Source organism: Coturnix japonica, chromosome 9 (assembly GCF_054131305.1).
Source record: "Coturnix japonica strain WE chromosome 9, WE-NBRP24, whole genome shotgun sequence".
NCBI lineage: Eukaryota > Metazoa > Chordata > Aves > Galliformes > Phasianidae > Coturnix > Coturnix japonica.
This window is the reverse complement of record NC_140671.1, coordinates 29309124-29325589: the sequence shown is the minus strand read 5'-3', so window position 1 is coordinate 29325589 and position 16466 is coordinate 29309124. Positions and strand designations below refer to the sequence as shown.

The 16466-nt window shown below is 44.2% G+C and overlaps 2 protein-coding genes and 2 long non-coding RNA genes across 27 annotated transcripts in view; 2 read left to right on the top strand and 2 right to left on the bottom strand.

Annotated features, from left to right (window-relative positions):
* Nucleotides 1-1786: 1786 nt before the first annotated feature.
* On the bottom strand, nucleotides 1787-8577 carry LOC107323499 (rho guanine nucleotide exchange factor 6-like). 3 transcript variants are annotated; one of them, XM_015882649.3, is made up of 11 exons: nucleotides 8164-8577; nucleotides 7077-7155; nucleotides 6546-6692; nucleotides 5704-5790; nucleotides 4943-5015; nucleotides 4697-4833; nucleotides 3786-3932; nucleotides 3161-3247; nucleotides 2944-3019; nucleotides 2305-2381; nucleotides 1787-2185 (listed from the first exon to the last, which is right to left on the bottom strand). In XM_015882649.3, the coding sequence occupies exons 1-11, from the start codon at nucleotides 8250-8252 to the stop codon at nucleotides 2111-2113; spliced, it is 1074 nt and encodes a 357-aa protein (XP_015738135.2). In that variant the 5' UTR covers nucleotides 8253-8577; the 3' UTR covers nucleotides 1787-2110. The 3 variants fall into 3 exon arrangements, 2 of the variants coding, with proteins under 2 accessions (XP_015738135.2, XP_085365957.1); XM_085509831.1 differs by lacking the exons at nucleotides 7077-7155; nucleotides 8164-8577 and having other exon boundaries at nucleotides 4697-4861; nucleotides 4943-5790; nucleotides 6546-6606; XR_014932150.1 differs by lacking the exons at nucleotides 1787-2185; nucleotides 2305-2381; nucleotides 2944-3019; nucleotides 3161-3247 and having other exon boundaries at nucleotides 3796-3932; nucleotides 4697-4861.
* On the top strand, nucleotides 5760-8611 carry LOC146759894 (uncharacterized). Its single transcript, XR_014932174.1, has 4 exons — nucleotides 5760-5961; nucleotides 6052-6211; nucleotides 6567-6717; nucleotides 8477-8611. It is a non-coding gene; the product is annotated as an uncharacterized LOC146759894 (long non-coding RNA).
* Nucleotides 8612-8815: 204 nt separating this feature from the next.
* TTLL10 (tubulin tyrosine ligase like 10) overlaps nucleotides 8816-16466 on the bottom strand; it is a 10193-nt gene continuing 2542 nt past the window's right edge. The window contains exons 6-13 of one of the 2 annotated variants that reach the window (XM_015882792.3): nucleotides 16287-16372; nucleotides 15851-16022; nucleotides 14878-15049; nucleotides 13506-13646; nucleotides 12988-13104; nucleotides 11462-11569; nucleotides 9462-9555; nucleotides 8816-9228 (exon numbers count right to left, since the gene is read on the bottom strand). In XM_015882792.3, the coding sequence (XP_015738278.2) occupies nucleotides 8933-9228; nucleotides 9462-9555; nucleotides 11462-11569; nucleotides 12988-13104; nucleotides 13506-13646; nucleotides 14878-15049; nucleotides 15851-16022; nucleotides 16287-16372 (1186 nt within the window). In that variant the 3' untranslated portion in view covers nucleotides 8816-8932. The remainder of the gene's footprint in view (nucleotides 9229-9461; nucleotides 9556-11461; nucleotides 11570-12987; nucleotides 13105-13505; nucleotides 13647-14877; nucleotides 15050-15850; nucleotides 16023-16286; nucleotides 16373-16466) is intronic. The other variant, XM_015882793.3, reaches the window with a different exon arrangement.
* LOC107323554 (uncharacterized) overlaps nucleotides 10767-16466 on the top strand; it is a 43957-nt gene continuing 38257 nt past the window's right edge. For all 21 annotated transcript variants that reach the window (XR_014932173.1, XR_014932168.1, XR_014932166.1 and 18 more), the window contains exons 1-2: nucleotides 10767-11008; nucleotides 15166-15250. This is a non-coding gene — a long non-coding RNA (uncharacterized LOC107323554). The remainder of the gene's footprint in view (nucleotides 11009-15165; nucleotides 15251-16466) is intronic.

Sequence of the window (16466 nt, the reverse complement as noted above, 5' to 3'; positions counted from 1 at the left end):
TGGGCAAATTCTGGTGAGGAGTAGAAAGGCTTCCTGGGCTGTGGGTGTTGAACAGCCAACAATTACTGCCAGTTAATACTGAAACATGATGAACAGAGCCATAATATCCACGGGAAATTTGCACAGTGGCCTCACAGATTTCTATATGCCTACCTATATGAAGTTCTGCTTCATACTTACCTAACCACCTGCCTTTATAGCTGGTAATTGATGGAAAAAGCAACCGATTTCCTGACTTCTTAGAGCTCAAATTAAAAGGGAAAAACCCAAAGTGTGAATCATTTAAGCCTTGGAGTGTTCCAGTAAAGGAGCTGTACTTTGCATCAAAGAAAATGAAAGCTATTGGCTCAGAAGAGCAAGCTTGTGAGAAATCTCTGTTTCAGTTTCCATCCAGAAAGAGCCATAGGCTTATTTTATCAGTGCTCACTTACAGCATTTGGGTTGAACCGTGGCCTCATTTTCAGCTCAATCCCAGTGTTTATATTCTCTCAAGTTCTTGGTTGAGCTTCAGCTTGCTCACTTGATGTGGGCTTTGGCTACGAGAGGTTTGTCCCTCCAATCATTCACATCCATAGAGTGTCTACAGCTCAATTTTCTTTGCTTGAATCTATACTTTAGGACTTTCTCTGTGTGAACATGTAACAAACTTAGCCCTGTTAAAGCAAAAAGCTTTAAAACCTCCATTATGACCAAGTTTGATACTTAGAAGTAGCTTGAAGACCTTCCCACACCGTTTTAGGAAGCACAGGGGTAGCAGTTAGGAGAATAGGGTAATACCCCTTAATGTAGTCATTTGAGATGAAGCAAACTGCTGTGTGTATTACACATACAGGCTCAAAAAGATATGATGATAAATGATCAGAGATGTTTGGGGCCCCACTGAGCCCTGGGAATTTCTAACTATTTTAGCTGCAAATAAAAGTTAAATGAGTGAAAGAGCAACAGGATAAGAGAATTGCCTGAGGTCTAGAACTGTGTTCTCATAGCACAGGTTTTGCTCAAATAGAAAGTCAGGGAGGATTTGTGCAGGCGGAGTTTTGTTATGCTGACTTGTCTGCTCGCGTTTGCTGCAGGTTGTTGGGATTTTGAAACTGGAGAAGGTAAAAGAAAGTATTTTCACGGGGCTTCCTTCCTCTTTGTTCTTTTTGCTTTTTTTTTTCCTTCTCAAAGGGACTTTTCTTTGTTTTTTGTTTTTTTTTTTTTCTTTCAGAATTGTTGATATATCTGGTTTTACACTATACCAAGCTTTTCATTTTCTTGATTTACAGGTGGCTGCATGGAAGGAAAGCTGAGATAAAATAGGAACTGTAGGACCATGCAAAGCTTTTTCAGGTGACTTTGCAGGCATCTCCTGGATGCAACCTGGATGTTTAACCTCCAGGCAGCTGAGAAGGTGCATATGAAATGAAATGCTTAATTATTCTGGTTAGCAGCAGTGCTTTGTTTTCACTGCCACGTTGATACAGAGTTGTAAAGATGATTCTGAAGGTGTTCAACAGTCCAAATCAAATACCGTGAAAGCATCAAAATGGATAGATTTCATTTGACTTGGCAGCGTGTTTGAGTTGTTCCTCTTGGAGGGTAGAAGGCCCCATAGGATGCTATGGAGATGTGTCCTTGGTTTGGGTATGGAAGAAAAGCAATTGGAGAAGGGATTATTCACCCAATTATTCACTATAGAGTATTGCTTTGTGCTGCCATTCAAAGAAAGGTGATGTTTTTTCAAAGCAATGGCTACCTGAATGAGGCTGAGAGGTTGTTACATGTGAATGCTGCCTTCTATGCATGGTTTAAGCACAGGTTAATGGTTTTATTTGTATTACTGAGTATTTTACAGTGTCTGAAAAGGATCAGGCAATAAATACAGCGAGCAAATTGAGAAAGATTTCTCACTGAGGCATATATACAGCTGAGGTCAGAATCACAAGGTCCTACATCAATTGCAAAGGCTCAATCAGAACAGCAGCCAGCACAGAATAATTCATCTGCAGCTCCTTATTCACCTCTCGGTTTCCAATTTCTAATCCCCTCTTATTCATTTTTGCAGCTTCTTCACTTTCTATTGGGATCATATTCATGCAGCCTCTTCATGTCAGTGTATGCCGACGTCCTAATGATGTTGCCTGGATTTCTTAGGGACGATTGGTGGTGGCTGGAGTGTCACAGTAGTGAGGTTTTTCTCTGGCTGGAACAGATAGCCAGAACATATCTTTTATCACGTGAATATACTGTTTTTTAATGTGAATATTCTCTGCCAAATAATTTATACACTGGAGAGTCACAAACATGCCTGAAAAAAAATACCTTCTGTAGGTGGAAGAGTAATTTTTCATAGTCTTCTGCTGTGGAACAATTGATAAGGATTGGTTCTGTCAGGCTTCCTGCAAGACATTAACAGGGAGCAGTTAGTAGCTGGATGCAGGTGCCTATAGCAAGGGAAGTCACAGGGGCTGCTCCCACATAAGGTTAGATCCTCTCCCTACAGCCAGCATCCGACTGTCAAATTGATTTGGTTTCTAACCACAAGAAAGCTGAGATTTCCCATGATGGAAAAGATGGAGGTCTGGGACTGGGCTGGCTGCTGGACTGAGCAGGGAAACATAGAGAGCTATTACAGCTTAGCAGCCAGAAACACAAGAAGGCCCCTACAGAGCATCTGTCTGGTTGCAAGCAGAAGTGGAGCCTGATGTTAACTAGATACTATCTCTTGTGGTAGATCCAAATGTCACGGTGGTGAGAAGGACTCTGTGTTGAATCTGTGGGCATTGGAAGCTCTTTGTTTCCTATAAAGAAGTCTTTCCTTCCAGAAACTGCTATTGGAAAGGGTTTCTGAAAGGATGGTTTCTCTGAACAACCTGTGCTGCCTCACCCTCCAGGTAAAGATGTGTCTTCTGATGTTTGGATGGAACCTGTGTCTGCTGCTCTCTCCTATCTTGGACTTACCTGTAATTTCAAGCTGTAACCTCCCCTGCAGAGTGGATTTCTCCTTTGCCTGGATTCCAGTCAAGGGGAGTTTTCCCTTCAAAAAAAACCAAAAGGAAAACAACTTTTCCACGTGTTTTTCCTTTTTCTCCTTGCTATTTATTTTCATCACCCAGAGCCGTTCACCAGATCTTAGTCCTCTACTTATTATTTAACCGTCTCTACTGTTTCCTGTTACCTCGTATGAGATGGTAGTTCTCTCCTCATCCACAGAGAGGAAAAGCAGGTCTTCTGGGAACAGGATCAGCAGCCTTTCCTTGGGGTCCTGTGGAGAAAGGGTGATGTGAAATGTCATGACAGCGCCTCTAATATGGAGCTGCCTGCAGCTCTGTGCCAGGCATAGAGACTGCTCTTTGTATTTCTTAGCTTGGATAAGATGAGCTGTGTTGTTTTAAATTGCTTTTAGAAATAGGTCAAGCACATTAATAGAGTGCTTAGAAAACATGGTCCTTCCTGTGTTATAGGAAGGGGATGATGGACTCCCCCTCCCAGCTTCTTTGGAAGCTGAGTGCAACTGTCTGGACTGAGTTCTCAGAAGTGGCTCTTAGAAAGAAAACACCCTTTTGTATTTCCTTATGTCTGTTTAATGCTGAGGGCCTTTCAGCATAATTAACCTTACGCTACCTTTTCTGTAGCCTGCCAAAGGCAAAATAACATCGGGGACAACAGTCATAATGCTGAAAAACATTATTTGGGGAACTACAGAGAGTTCTTTTGCACCATTCCCACGTGAGCCCTTATTGAAACCTCACTGGTTTGGAACCTGGTCAAACCCATCCAAATATCAGAGCAGAATACGTTACCCCTGTGCAGCCAGTAGCCATTTGCACCATGGTCAGATACCGAATCCTTCCCAGGTGCTGGATTGGTTTGCCTTCCCATTTCAGAATGGTGTTACACAAGAGATGTCTCATCAGCTCCCTTTTCTTCCACTGCTCATCGCACGGCACCTTTGTTGTTTATTTGGAAGATGAAGCAAAGGGAGATAAAGGGACAAAGTCTGATGTTTATTATGATTACAGGGTGGTAATAATGCTTAGATTATCCAAAACAGAAGATAGGTTTGGCTAAAGCACAGCGCTACCCTAGAGACTGTGCCATGCTAGACATGAAGGGCAGCTGAGTGGATGTTTAAGGATAAAGAGGGAAACCTCAATTGCACTATTAATAGATAGTACTAGGGAGGGGTAGAAAGGCAACTTGGCTTTCTAATTAATTAGCACACTTTAGGAAGCTGAGCTTACAATGAGGTGGATGGAAAGCGTTGGGAGGACATTGAATGCCCCAAGCCACATCCACGCTGTGTTAGCAGTGTAATCCTGCCATCTTGTGACTCTTGTGGATGTTGCAGTGTGTTTTGTCTGTATTTATAGATCCGTGTGACAGCATGGATTGAAGAGCAAGTCTTTGTTTTTTGGCTGCAACTAAGAGGAAAAATGATGTATTTTTTTTTAGCAGTGTAGCAGCTACATCTAATGGAGAGAAACAATCAGCAGCGTGCTGAAAACCTCTCATGAACTTCAAGTGTTCGGTGATAAAAGTGTTGTGGGTAACAAGTTTATTTTAGCCTAGACAGAATCTACAGCATTTATGTATAAAGTCACTGTTCAGTTCCAGCCTCTATTCTAAAGATCCATAAAAATCCATTCCCAAAGCTGAAACCGTTTCCTCTTTTTTAGCCCCTTCTCTTTACATCTATTCCCCACCGACTTACCAGGAAGGAGATATTATTGGTGGGGCTGGTTGAATAGTCAGCATTTGCCATCTTGATTTGGCTCTGGAGGTGCTGAATCCATTTGTCAAAGTCAGCTGAATTCTGGCAGCAAATGAGCCGGGACTCCAACATGGGCCCTATGCAAAGACACAACGTGGCCAGGCTCTGAAGAAGGATGGCATTTGAAACCAGTGGGTCAATTCTATGACTGTTGCAGCCCATATAGAAGCTGTCCAACAGGCTTACCAGAAATCTCAAAGGTGTAGCTGATAGCAGTCACAACCTCCCTCAGGTGCATCCCAGCAAGAGGAATGAGACCCTGGTGTGGTGTTAAAAGTCAATGGGTAAGAATAACCAAAAACGATGTAGAAAAGTACTCTGTGAACTGGATGTGATGTTATACAGCTCAGTTCATACAGCTGGATGTCTCTTAATTTGTCCTTTTTTTTTTCCCCCCCTCACATTTAGGATCCACAGATGGGTACCAAAGCCATCAGGAGGCATTGCAGTGCTATGGGCAGCTCTCCTTGGTACCCTGTGCCTGCTCACTCCTGTACCTTTCCTAACTCTCCTGTCACCTCCTGTTCTTATCGCCTTCTCTTGATGCCTTCTGGTTGATGCTTATCTTGCTGGTATGGAGCTGCACTCCCTCTCCTTGGGAAAGCAAAGCGGCTGTGATAAGAGGCCAGCTAAAATTATAGAACATAATATAAATAGAAACTGGCACTTCCTCTTCAATCTCTGGAGCAGACGCTCTTTCCTATCCAAAATAAGCCGGAAAAAAAAGAAAAATAGAGAATTTTGAGCTAGTGTCCTAGAAAATATGCCAAAGCCCCATTGAAATCAGTGAAGTGTCTGCCTTGGCTGGTGGGTTCAGAACATGTGAGCTCCATCCTGAGCTCCTGGCATGGAACCGAGGAGTAAGCTTTCCTTTTTGCCATGCATATATGCTAGAGCTGTGAGCAAAGAGATATTTGGGAAACCTTGAAAGGGTTCTTGTGCTTTACCTCATAAACAAACGCCTTCTTTGTGTGATCCACAGACAGAATCAGCAAGTGGAAGGAGGTCAGCACAAGGCAGCGTTCAGACATCTCCTGTTGAAATAAGACCAGTCACATCTTTCCTCCACAACATTTCAATTTGTTTTTAAAAGAAAAGGGGGTTATGTCTCTTCTAAGCTCTCCCATTTGCCTTCCTCTCTCCCCATGCAATAGTGGTGCATCGCCATGTGCAGTGCTGACAGTGAGTGTCCCTATCCATTGCAGGTGAGTGGGGACCGCCATGGGCTTTCAAAGGTCCCTTCCAGCTCAAATGATTCTATGACTCTACTTTGTGATTTTATTTTGTCTTTCCAGACAAATGAGCGTGTGCTTAAAGAGGCGTGAATCCGCGGCAAAGATAGAACTGGTCTCATTTCCTTCTTCTGCTTTCGTCAGCCCCACTGTAATGACTCTCACACCTCAGTGGTTTCACCACTCAGCTCCAGTTCCCGTGGAGAGGGTTTGAGCGTCACACGTACGAATTTGCAACCCTCACAATGTTATCTCTTAGGGGAAAAGGATGGAAAAAAGCCTCTGACAAAAAGGCTATCTTTGTTAGAATGAATGAACAAAAAGTCAAGCAAGTGGCTGTGAAATCCTTTCAGCTCTTGCTGCCACTGGTGGAATAGAAGTTGGACGTAATTGCATTAACTCCTGGAGGGATGGGGGGGAAGACAGGGCAAATAGTGGCTTTGGTCAAGCACTGGTTTGACAGTAATTTGGATGCTTGAGATTCAAATGTAGCCCATCTTTTGTCTCCCAAGGGAAAAATCCTCTGTGTATTATGGTTGTGGTGTGATGCTGATTACCTCCATGTGATAACTTCTCAGGAAAACCCAGGAGGACCAAACAATCTCCCCAGGAGAAAGGATGTTCCTTCCTTCCCAGCCAGCGATGGGCTGAGTGATCAACAAGTTCAGCAGCTCTTCCTGCGTTCTCCCCCACGGTGCTTCTGCCTGGAACAAAATAAGAGACAAAATAGTGAGTGTTTCTTCCTAAATTCATACTAGGAATATCCTGAAAAGACAATTAGAAGAGGAAAAAGTGGAATCTAGAGTCAAGCAATGCTGATAGATAAATAAGGTAGAAGAGAGCGGGTAGTTTTGTGGTCCAGAGCACAGGAGATTTGGATGTTGACATATATATGTGGCTTGTATAGATCATTTCCCCCCTCTCAGCGCATGCTCTCAGCAATGGGGTTAAAGCGTGGTCCCAGTTAATATCCCTGCACTGACTGTGGTGATGGACTTTATTGCAAGTGAATTTGTAGAGCAGAAACTGAGACGAACTGGTTTCTTCCCCATGTTAATCTTTGCCTGCCTGACCCTGCTCATACTCACCCCTTCTGTCTGTGTGGGAGTTGCAGGGTCCTTAGGTTGGAGGGATCCCTCACTCTGGCCGTCTGAAATGGACCATTTTCTGTAATGGAAGAGATGGTGGAAAGGCATAGAAAAGCATTTACGTGAGTTGTTTTGGAAGAGAAAATAATTCATGCTCAGTCAGCAGACACGCTTCTGGATTCCTGGCATGAATTTTGTGTATTTTAGAGTATTCTATTTTAAGCTGAAATACCGGCTGGGTGCAGCTCAGTGAACTCCAGGGGGAAAAATATGCAGCAGATGCAGAAAACAGGCATGTTTTCAGCTGAAGCTGTGATGAAGATACTGTCAAAGATCCTTTTACTTAAGCAGATATCACAGCCTAAAATTCATCATAGCGCTTAGACTCTCAGTTTTCCCCTGGTACTGTGTGGGAAGAAGATGATGAGGGCACTGCCTTAATAGACAGGGAAAGAATAACTGAAGTTCCTGGTGAAATTATGGGAGGAAATGCAGCACGATGTAGATAGAAAAGACCACAAGAAAGTGGAGGGGAAATGCATTTAGTTTCAGTTCATGGCAGGTAAGGAGGTACAGACAACAGCCTTGGGGGTGAGCTAAAGGGGAGATACCGTGGCTTATTTGGGATGGTGCTGAACCTTCATGACTGGAGGTTCAAGGCATCTGCCAAGCAAGATGTGGGAAGGGCTGAGGCTGCTGATGGCTCTGAGCCTCCTGCCGGGCTTGCAGGCTGACCCCGCTGTGCAATGGGATCTAAAACCATCTGCTTCCAACAGAGCACACGCTGAGCAGGTGGTGGTTACCCCAGTAGGAAGGTTACCTTCATGGCAGGAGGAGATGAGGCTGTGTTACCTAATGGGGCCTATTAAGGGGAATTAAGCAGGCTCTGTTTAGAAGAAGTATCTGACATTTAGCGTTGCTGTAAATTCTGGCTAGAAAAGGGGAAGAAAAAGCTCTAAGGGGGGGGGGGAGTCATATTTAGCAAGCAGAAAACAGCCGCTTGGTCACAGTTTTGCCAGTGCTAAGTGCCTTTCTGTTTAAGCAAAGGCTGTCGGTGTTTCTCACCCCTCAAAGAACTGCTCCCTACCTGGTCCTGCCTGTCTTCAACAGCTCCACCTCATCCTGGCTTTCTCCTGCAGAGCCATCATGCCTGGCTCTCAGGCTGCAGCATCCCATGCTGGTTCAGCGTCCTCCAAAGCCGTTTTCAAAGCGCTGCTGCAGCAGCAGGGCAGGGATCGCATGAATGGCAGTCGGTCAGGGTGAGCACGGGAAGGAAGCACGCACGCAACCCTGCACTTGCTGTTCATTTAGATTCTTCTTGGCTTACAAGTGGCAGCACCCAAGATGTGAAAGCATTTCCTGTGGGTTTTAAAGCTCTTTCCCCCTCTCTTGTCTCCTAGGTCCCCCAGGCGTCATCGCTTCCTTCAGAGCTGATGTCCTGATGTGATAAACGTGTCGCTGTCACCTCAGCCAAACGAAAACTGAAAGAGGTTCTTAATGAAGTGAGGTTAAATGCATATCTGGTGAAGGAGGAGCTGGGTGTGCAGACAGCAACAAGCTATGGGGAGCTGCAGGGCCAGCTGAGGGGGTTCCACATTCAGCCTTGGGTTTGGTCTTTCAGCATCTCTCCTTGACTGATTGAAGCACTGCAGAACTATAAGCACTATAAGCTACTGGTTTTCAAGCTGAGGTTAACACCCGTCTGCATCTACCAGGTGAAAAAGAGCCTGACACGCATAGCACATAAAACCTAAGTTTTATTTTCTTTCTGGTCCCTCTGATGTTGTGAAAACCCTCTTGCTCTGTGACTCAGTGCGGTTATCTGCGGTGATCAAACTGTTGCATGTGTGGTATGGTTAGGACAGCTTGCTGACAGCCCTTTGCAGGCAGTAAGGAGGCACCTTTTCTTCTGGAGCAGCTGGGCTCCTGGACAGGCCTGCAGCTTTGGTAGGGCTGTACCTGTAGGGAGCAGTAATGTCTGTTTGTGGCCTCAGGTACCTTCCTGTGTACAACTTGGTGTTGAGCTGCCAACGTTTCTTCTGGCTCGGGTCTGAAGCTTCCTCATTGTAGAGAAGCACAAATTTGCAGAGCGTCTTTAAAGGCAGAACGTTCTGTCCCTTGAGGCACTTAGTGAAGATCTCGAGAACCAGATCTGGAAGAGAGATGTGCAGTTACAAGGTGGGCTGGTGGCAACACACACCCAAACTCATCATCTACACTGGGTAGAATTTTCCCTTTTGTATGAGCTACAATCTCAGCAGTAAGATCTCTTTATTCCAGGGGTATTTTGGAGCTACAAATGCTATCAGAAGCAGCCTTTCCTCTGCCCAGCAGAGGTGTGATGTGGTTGTTCATTACCGGCCACCCTGTGACTTCTTTGCTTACCGAGACTCTCATAGATGATGCTGGGGATGATGTCTTTCAAGACTTTGCAGTTGGTGTGCAATGCAGGATTTGCATTCATCTCCAGAAGCCAGACCTAGGAAAGGTGAATGGCAACCAAGAAATCAGGCTGGGATCTCCTCAGAGCTGCAGCAATGCCGTTTTACTGACTTAATGAGCAGCTGAAAGTGCAGAAGTACTCATAAATCCCACCATGATCCTTTAGCACAGAGTGAAGGTGAGGCAGCGTTTTCACAAGGGCTGGAGGAACCATTGCATTTCATTACTTTAGAATGACCCTACATATTATTTTATGTTATTCTTGAGGTTAAACTGCTGCTCTGTGAGTGTGCAAAGGCACTGTTTTGTCTCTTAACATAGCAATTTCTGTAGTGGTTTCAAGTTTTTTTTTTGAATAACATGGAAGGAAGTTGCAAGGAATCTAGTAATCATGTCTTTGCTTTGGGGTGGACATGGGGTCAAGACCAAGCAAACACAGCATCAAGCTCTCAATTAACCCCTGGCCTTGATTTCCTGGATAAGCTTTGGTTTTAGGTAGAAGCCATAGAGGATATATGCACATCTATACCAGCTTAAACTCTACTTCTCTTTGATATGCCAGAGTCTTTAGTGCTGACCTGTGGCACGTGATGGTCCAGTTGCAAGTCTAAGTGAAAGCAAACAGTTGAATTCAATGGGATTCTGTTTACTATTTCTTTTTCCTGCCATGAAAGAAACTCATCTGTATGCTTCCTGCCTTTACCATATGGTCCTGCATCTTGCATAGAGGACGTATAGGAACTATTTGAAGTTGTCTTTTCAGGAAGGATGTTTAATCATTCAAAAGCCCCAAGTGAATTTTTACTCTCTTTTAATTTATGTCTAAAACCATATATGCTGCAGTCGTGCTTTTTTTGTTGTCATTCCTTTCCTGAGTTTGCCTGCAAGTGACTTGAGAGATGTGGGTGGCAAGCTTTGGCAACACGATAGCTTTCACTTTTGCACTTCGTTTTGCTGAGAATAAAATGCAACAATAATATGCACGTTTGTTTCATTACGGTATTTCACAGAAGGCTGCTAAGTGAGGCTGCTGAAAGGTCTGTGGTTTCTTTCTTTCTTTCCAGAGAGGAACTGGGACAGCTGCTGTGAAATAACCTGCTCTGTAAATGCCAACAGAGGGCACCTACGTTACGTTTATTTTTCTTGGCAAGCTCTCTTTATTTCTGAGCAAATTTCCTTTTTCCTATTAAAAGTTCATAAGGTTTTCTGCTGACAGACAAACCCAATGAACCTTTGTTAATTGTCCTGACTAGGTTTTGGTTTCTTCTCCTTCAAAACAAACAGGGGAGGGTGTTCACATCTATTATACTGTCTGTCTCCTACACTCCCTATTATTGTACCAGAGTGTGTCACAGTTGTTTAAAATGCTCTTAAACCTCTTTTGTTCTGTTTCAGGAAGGACAGTGAGAATAAAGCCGAGATCCAGCATATCATGTCATTCATGGGGATCTCATGTAGAATTTGAGCACCTGAGCCTCCTCCTGCATCTGGTACGTAGCCAATGGGGTTCTGCTTTCTCTGGTTTTTGTCAGATTTTCCATAATGATGACCTGCAGTCATGTGGTATAACTAATAGTGATGGGGAAAGCTGTGTCATCCCCATCAAAGGGACCATCCCTACTTTAACAAGGGGTTATCTTATTTTATATACATCTGTCACAAACTGGCAAATGGCTTATCTGCGTTCAAGTCTGTTCTCTGCTGATAGACAGATGAATCCCTTTATGGCTGATAAAAAATTTAGGCATCTATCTTCCCAGCATTCCTTGGCAAAGCCCTTTTGCACAGCTGATGCAATGCTTTCTGAAGGCAGGTTCCTTGGGCACTTAAATGGCTGCGTCCTAAGCTGTTAATTAACTTTGGCATTTACAATACAGCACAGGAAAGCCCCAGATACCAGAAAGGGGGGGAAAAATAAGTGTCAGTAAAACTACATCCATCACTTTTTCTCTCTTTCCTCTCCTTCTCATCCTGCATGTGAAGTCGCAAAGCTCTGCTGAAAGCTGTGGTTCCTCTGCAGGCTCTGCGTTCATGGTCCATCCTCCTAAGAACTGAGAGGCAGAAAAACGCCTTTAAGAACTAGACTGGGGATGCTGTAGGGCCTTTAGAAATGATCAGGAGTGAAACTGGGGGGCATTTCTATAGCAGGAAGAGGGAATAGCACAATGAGGCCTAGAACCAAACACAAGGCCGTGTTAACACAAAGCAAATTCTACTCGTGTCATCAAATAGGATGGCAGTCCCAACTGACCACCTCAGCACTAAGTGTCCTGCAATCATCATCATTTTTATAGAAAATACTTGTCAAGAAACACATTTTGTTGTTTTTTTAATCTCCATATGTGAGATGCATGACGATATAATGGTCTTTAATCACCGTGGGTTTTAACTGCCCAGGTAGGGATTGCCACAACAGAGCGATATTGGATCTTCCATTCTACTTCAAGTTTGCACAGCCAGTGCTCTGCATGCCAACATTGCCAAAGACAATTGCTTCTGAAATTTGAGAAGCACCAGTTTCTGTGTCTTTCCCATTTGCTCCCCCTTGCCGTTGACTTCCCCATACAAAGGAGGCCATTGTCTGGGTGCCTTGCCCAGTGCTGCATACATTAATTCCATTCTTTCATTGGGTTTGCTGTTCCCACTGCACTTTGCTGGAATAAGTTCGAGTTCCTTTCTGCTTTAGCAACAGCAAAATCTGCCAGATGGCTTTCTGTTATGTTTAGACCAGGTGGTTTTGAAGGACCGCCTGCTCTGAAAGCAGCCCAATCGCTGTACTTAACATTTCCCTTTCTTCTGGCTTTCCTTCTCTGCATTTCACTCACTCCTTCACCAGTGTGAGCTGTAATTCTAGCAGGTTTTATAGACTAGACAGGCTCACCTATTGCTAAATGGTAAACCTACATTGAATGGGGAGGTGCTGATGCTGACATCTGAATCGATAATGACTGATTCTGCAGGGTGGTGATGGCAAATTCATTCTTGGATTCTCAGCTCGTGTAAATCAGTATTCTTCTTGTGGCCTTTAGAGGCGTTACAAACTGATTTATGCCGGCTGATTATCTGTCATGTTTGGTTTCTAGAGAGAAAAATACTGAATGGCACTAAAATTCCCTTCCTTTCACTAGGAACTGAGTAGTTATTAAGATTCCTGTATTTTTCTCTACTCCACTTTCCTGTGGCAGTTCTGCACAGAGCAGCTTCTGCTGCAGTAAATACTTTTCTTCCCCTCTTGCGCTGTTAATGCCAGGGTTTCTTTGAGCAATATGTGTGAGGGCTGCATAGGTGCCATATCTGGATGCTGGGACAATGGAACTGGAGAAAGAAATGAATCCTGCCCTTCATGGTTGGCTGAGTGAATGCCCTGTTTAATTCCTAGTGCCAGAGTTCTGTGTCAGCCATCCTACATTGCTGGCATGACACATCTGGCCAATATCGTACTTAGTATTTGGCAATATTTTATTCATACCTTAAAGTTTTCATCAATCAAAAAGTCACAGCCAATGAGATCAAAGTAGCCCAGTTTACGATCCAATTTGTGCTTGGCTGCCAGGAAGCACTGCAACATGATCTTCTGCATCCTTTTCTGAAAGATAGGGATCAGGGATAACTAATCATTGCCAATGCCAAGGACACAGGAGTCACTTCAAGCTATCAGTCTCCTCTTGGCTTAGGGATGCTTTTTCTTCCCCTCTAGACTTGGACGGAGGCTGTGCTTTGGAAGCTGTGTGTCTGTCCACTTTGAATAGAAGGAAGCCCCCTCCCTTTATCAGCAGTTTACCCATTTTATTAACCATTGAAATTAAGCTCTGTCTTGACTTCTGCTTATCACCTGCAGGCAAATCATTATCATGGGACCGTCGATGTCTTCTCACTTGGTACATACGTTTCCTTGGGGACTCCCTTGAACTGGAGGCTTTTGTCCCTATTCCCATCACCCTAATTAGGCTAGGCAGACTAGCACACCACGGGGTTGCTTGTACTCACAGTAAACACAGTGAAAACCCAGTCCCGTGGGAGGCCATTGCTTTTCCCAAACTTCTCATTAATGTATCTGTTGAAGTGCTCCATCCTCCAAATTGTCTCATCCTTCAGCTGGCTGTAGAGGGAGTTCTTCCTCTGCACGTACTGCAAGGTAGGGAACAGAGTGAAGGGAGGACTATGTTTCTGGCAGTAAGGAGTAACAGGAAACATGCATGGCAGACATCCCTCTACCCTGTGTTGTTCCTGGGGAGAGCCAGGATCATGTTATTGACATGGAGGGAAGCAGCAGCAAACCTAACCCTGAGCAGAACTGGAACTCATGATCCTTGAGGTCCCTTCCAGCCCAGGTCATTCTGTGATTCAGGTGCCCATTCCTCTGTCTCATTAACCCCTAGGTCAGCTGGAACTTATCACTGCTGGGGTAGGAAGGGAACGGGGGCAGAATCAACTGTGACACTTGAAGCCTGGCCTCTTACCAACTGCTCCTGTAGATTTTGTTTCCCTCCTCCCAGATAATTCATGTTCTGCTGATAAACACCTGTCCTTTGTTTAATATTGCTTGTGCCTTGGGATCCTACCCGAGCACCTGAATTCCCATGTGGATAGCTCTCTACCTGAGCAAACAAACTATTCCAGGAAAACAAGCAGCATAGTGATAACAGCATATATTGCAGGAAGCAGCTATAATCTGCTGTGCTGAACTGCACTTGTACAGGAACCATAAAACTCTGACAAGAACTGAAGTGGGCTTGTTTGAAGCATATCTTGCCCTTAGATGTATTTTGCCAGTTCCCAAACTCAGCGTTATAATGGGAGAAGGGCTTTAAGGGCAAGCCATTTTTTTCTGTCTGATCCTAACTGCTGCAGAGCCTCACAGGAAGGGGAAAAAAACTCAGGTAGATTTAAATAAGAAAGGCTTCTTAAGAAGTAGGATGGGAATATAAGCCAGAACAGTTTTGTTGCATAGACCTCATTTGAGAAGGAAGGGAAGTCAAGGCAGAGATTTAAGAATGATGGCTCTTGAAGAACGCATCTGTGCCTTAAATCTTCATGATTATCACATTTAGCACAACAGGAGCATCCAAATCTTTAGCCAAGACTAAGGGTTGTTTGTTCTAGGTAGACCACAGTCAATGGCTTCTCCTAAAAGACTCATAATCTATGAGAGAATATGGGAGGAAAAATGGTCCAGGGACAGAAATGGTCAGCATAGGGAGAGAACTGGTCCATTGCAAAGAATGAACCCCCTCCAGCAGTATTGCTTCTGCTCAGTCTTGATGCCATGCCCATCTCCATTTCCTGGGTGCATGGATTCTGACCATATATATAATGGATTCTACTGTATATATCTTCAGCCTAGGTGCTCTGCATTTACCTGGTTGGTGAGATGAACAGTCATATCATCAGATGTGGCATCATAATTGCTACAGCTCAGCCGGACATAGCCCTGGGCAAAAAATAACACATAGGGTTCTGTGCAGGCAATGAGGAGGTAGGACCGGACGTCAAACTTCTTCCCTTCCAGGAGCAGAGGTTGGTCAATGTACCTGTGAAGGTATCAAGACAAGTCACCAACAGGCAGCTGTAACACACAGCAACTCAAAGCATGCATGCAGCCAGTTGGTTTTGCACCATAGAACAAAGCTGTTTGTCCTTCTTTCAGGTGCAGACGGAACCCAGGGGAGAGGCCAGAAGTGCTGGGGATGGACTAGAGGCAGAGAAGCAGTGCTGAGCCTCTGGAGTGGAAGGTAATTAAGGATTTATTAATATTTACTGGGGAATATACATAGTTTATGTCAGAATGCAAAGAGCCCTTATGGCCACAGTGATGTCATGCTCTACAAAGAACCTGGATGGTTCTTTCATTCCTGCAAGGAACACCAAAGCAAACAATCCAAACCCAGTGTTTTAATGGACTGTTAGCCACTGATTGAGGCTTCTATAGCAATGGGGCAGATTTCAGAAGGTATTTGAGAGGTATCATTAAATTGTGCGGAATAGATTGAACAGCTGCACAGTCTGTAAAATGCCTGCATTGTCTAAGAAGGTGGGATAGTACCTAGTTTAAATAACTTTGCACAAGGCTTTTGTCATGCATGGATCAGGAGCACCTGGCCTTTTGAAGTCACCAGACAAAGGTAAACAAATCTTTCTGATGGCAAAGATCCACCCTGAAGTGGCTGAAGTGTGGGTACAGGACAGACTAACCAGAGAAATGGCATCTCCCACTAAACCAAACCTTACAGGCTGATGATGTGGTGTAAACACTATAGAACAATATAATACACTGAGGCTTAATGGCTTAATTAAGCACGCTACTCATACATTTGCCAGGCTTCAATGACTACCTTTGCACTATTCTTGTCCGGGGAACCTTGCAGTGCACCCTCTTACTGGGTGGGTCTCCCTCAGATTTGGAGAACTTGGCTTGCAGGGTGGTGACAGCACTGGGATTTTTCAGCAGGAAAATCCCTCTCCCTTGGTTAGAGAAACTTGGTTTGCAGATCCAAATCTCTTCTTCTGCAAAGAGAATGAGTCTGTTACAGCGATGTGCGGGGTGTGAAACGCTGGTGTGCCAGTTAGTGGGCTTTGTATGTACATCATCAATAGCCACATCTCGTATCAAGGAGTATCACTGTGTATATTGGGAGCTATTGGTAATAAGTGAATGGTTGGACTGGATGATGTTTTAGGTCTTTTCCAACCTTGCTGATTCTATATTTATGAGCTTAGAGGGACATAGAGTTGTTTGAGCTGGTTGCTATCTTGATGAGGTCCACTCACCTTTGCAAAGCCCAAAAAAGGCATTTCTCTCTTTCTTTAAGTCCAAGCGAAAAGATTCTGGAAAGAAATCTTCCATCTTCAGTAACCTACGAGAGAGTCAAATACAAGCTGAAAATCTTGTCTGACACATTCATTCCTCTGGGGGAAAAAAATCCCCCTATACTTTGCACCCTCTTTTTT

Excerpts from the sequence above, each read along its gene's own strand:
- LOC107323499 (XM_015882649.3), bottom strand. The coding sequence starts at position 8,252 with ATGGGATGCTGCAGCCTGAGAGCCAGGCATGATGGCTCTGCAGGAGAA. Across the intron at positions 4,834-4,942 it reads CTACACCTTTGAGATTTCTG|GGCCCATGTTGGAGTCCCGG; the intron begins GTAAGCCTGTTG and ends GTCTTTGCATAG. Across the intron at positions 3,933-4,696 it reads CCAATAATATCTCCTTCCTG|GTGCCGTGCGATGAGCAGTG; the intron begins GTAAGTCGGTGG and ends TAAACAACAAAG.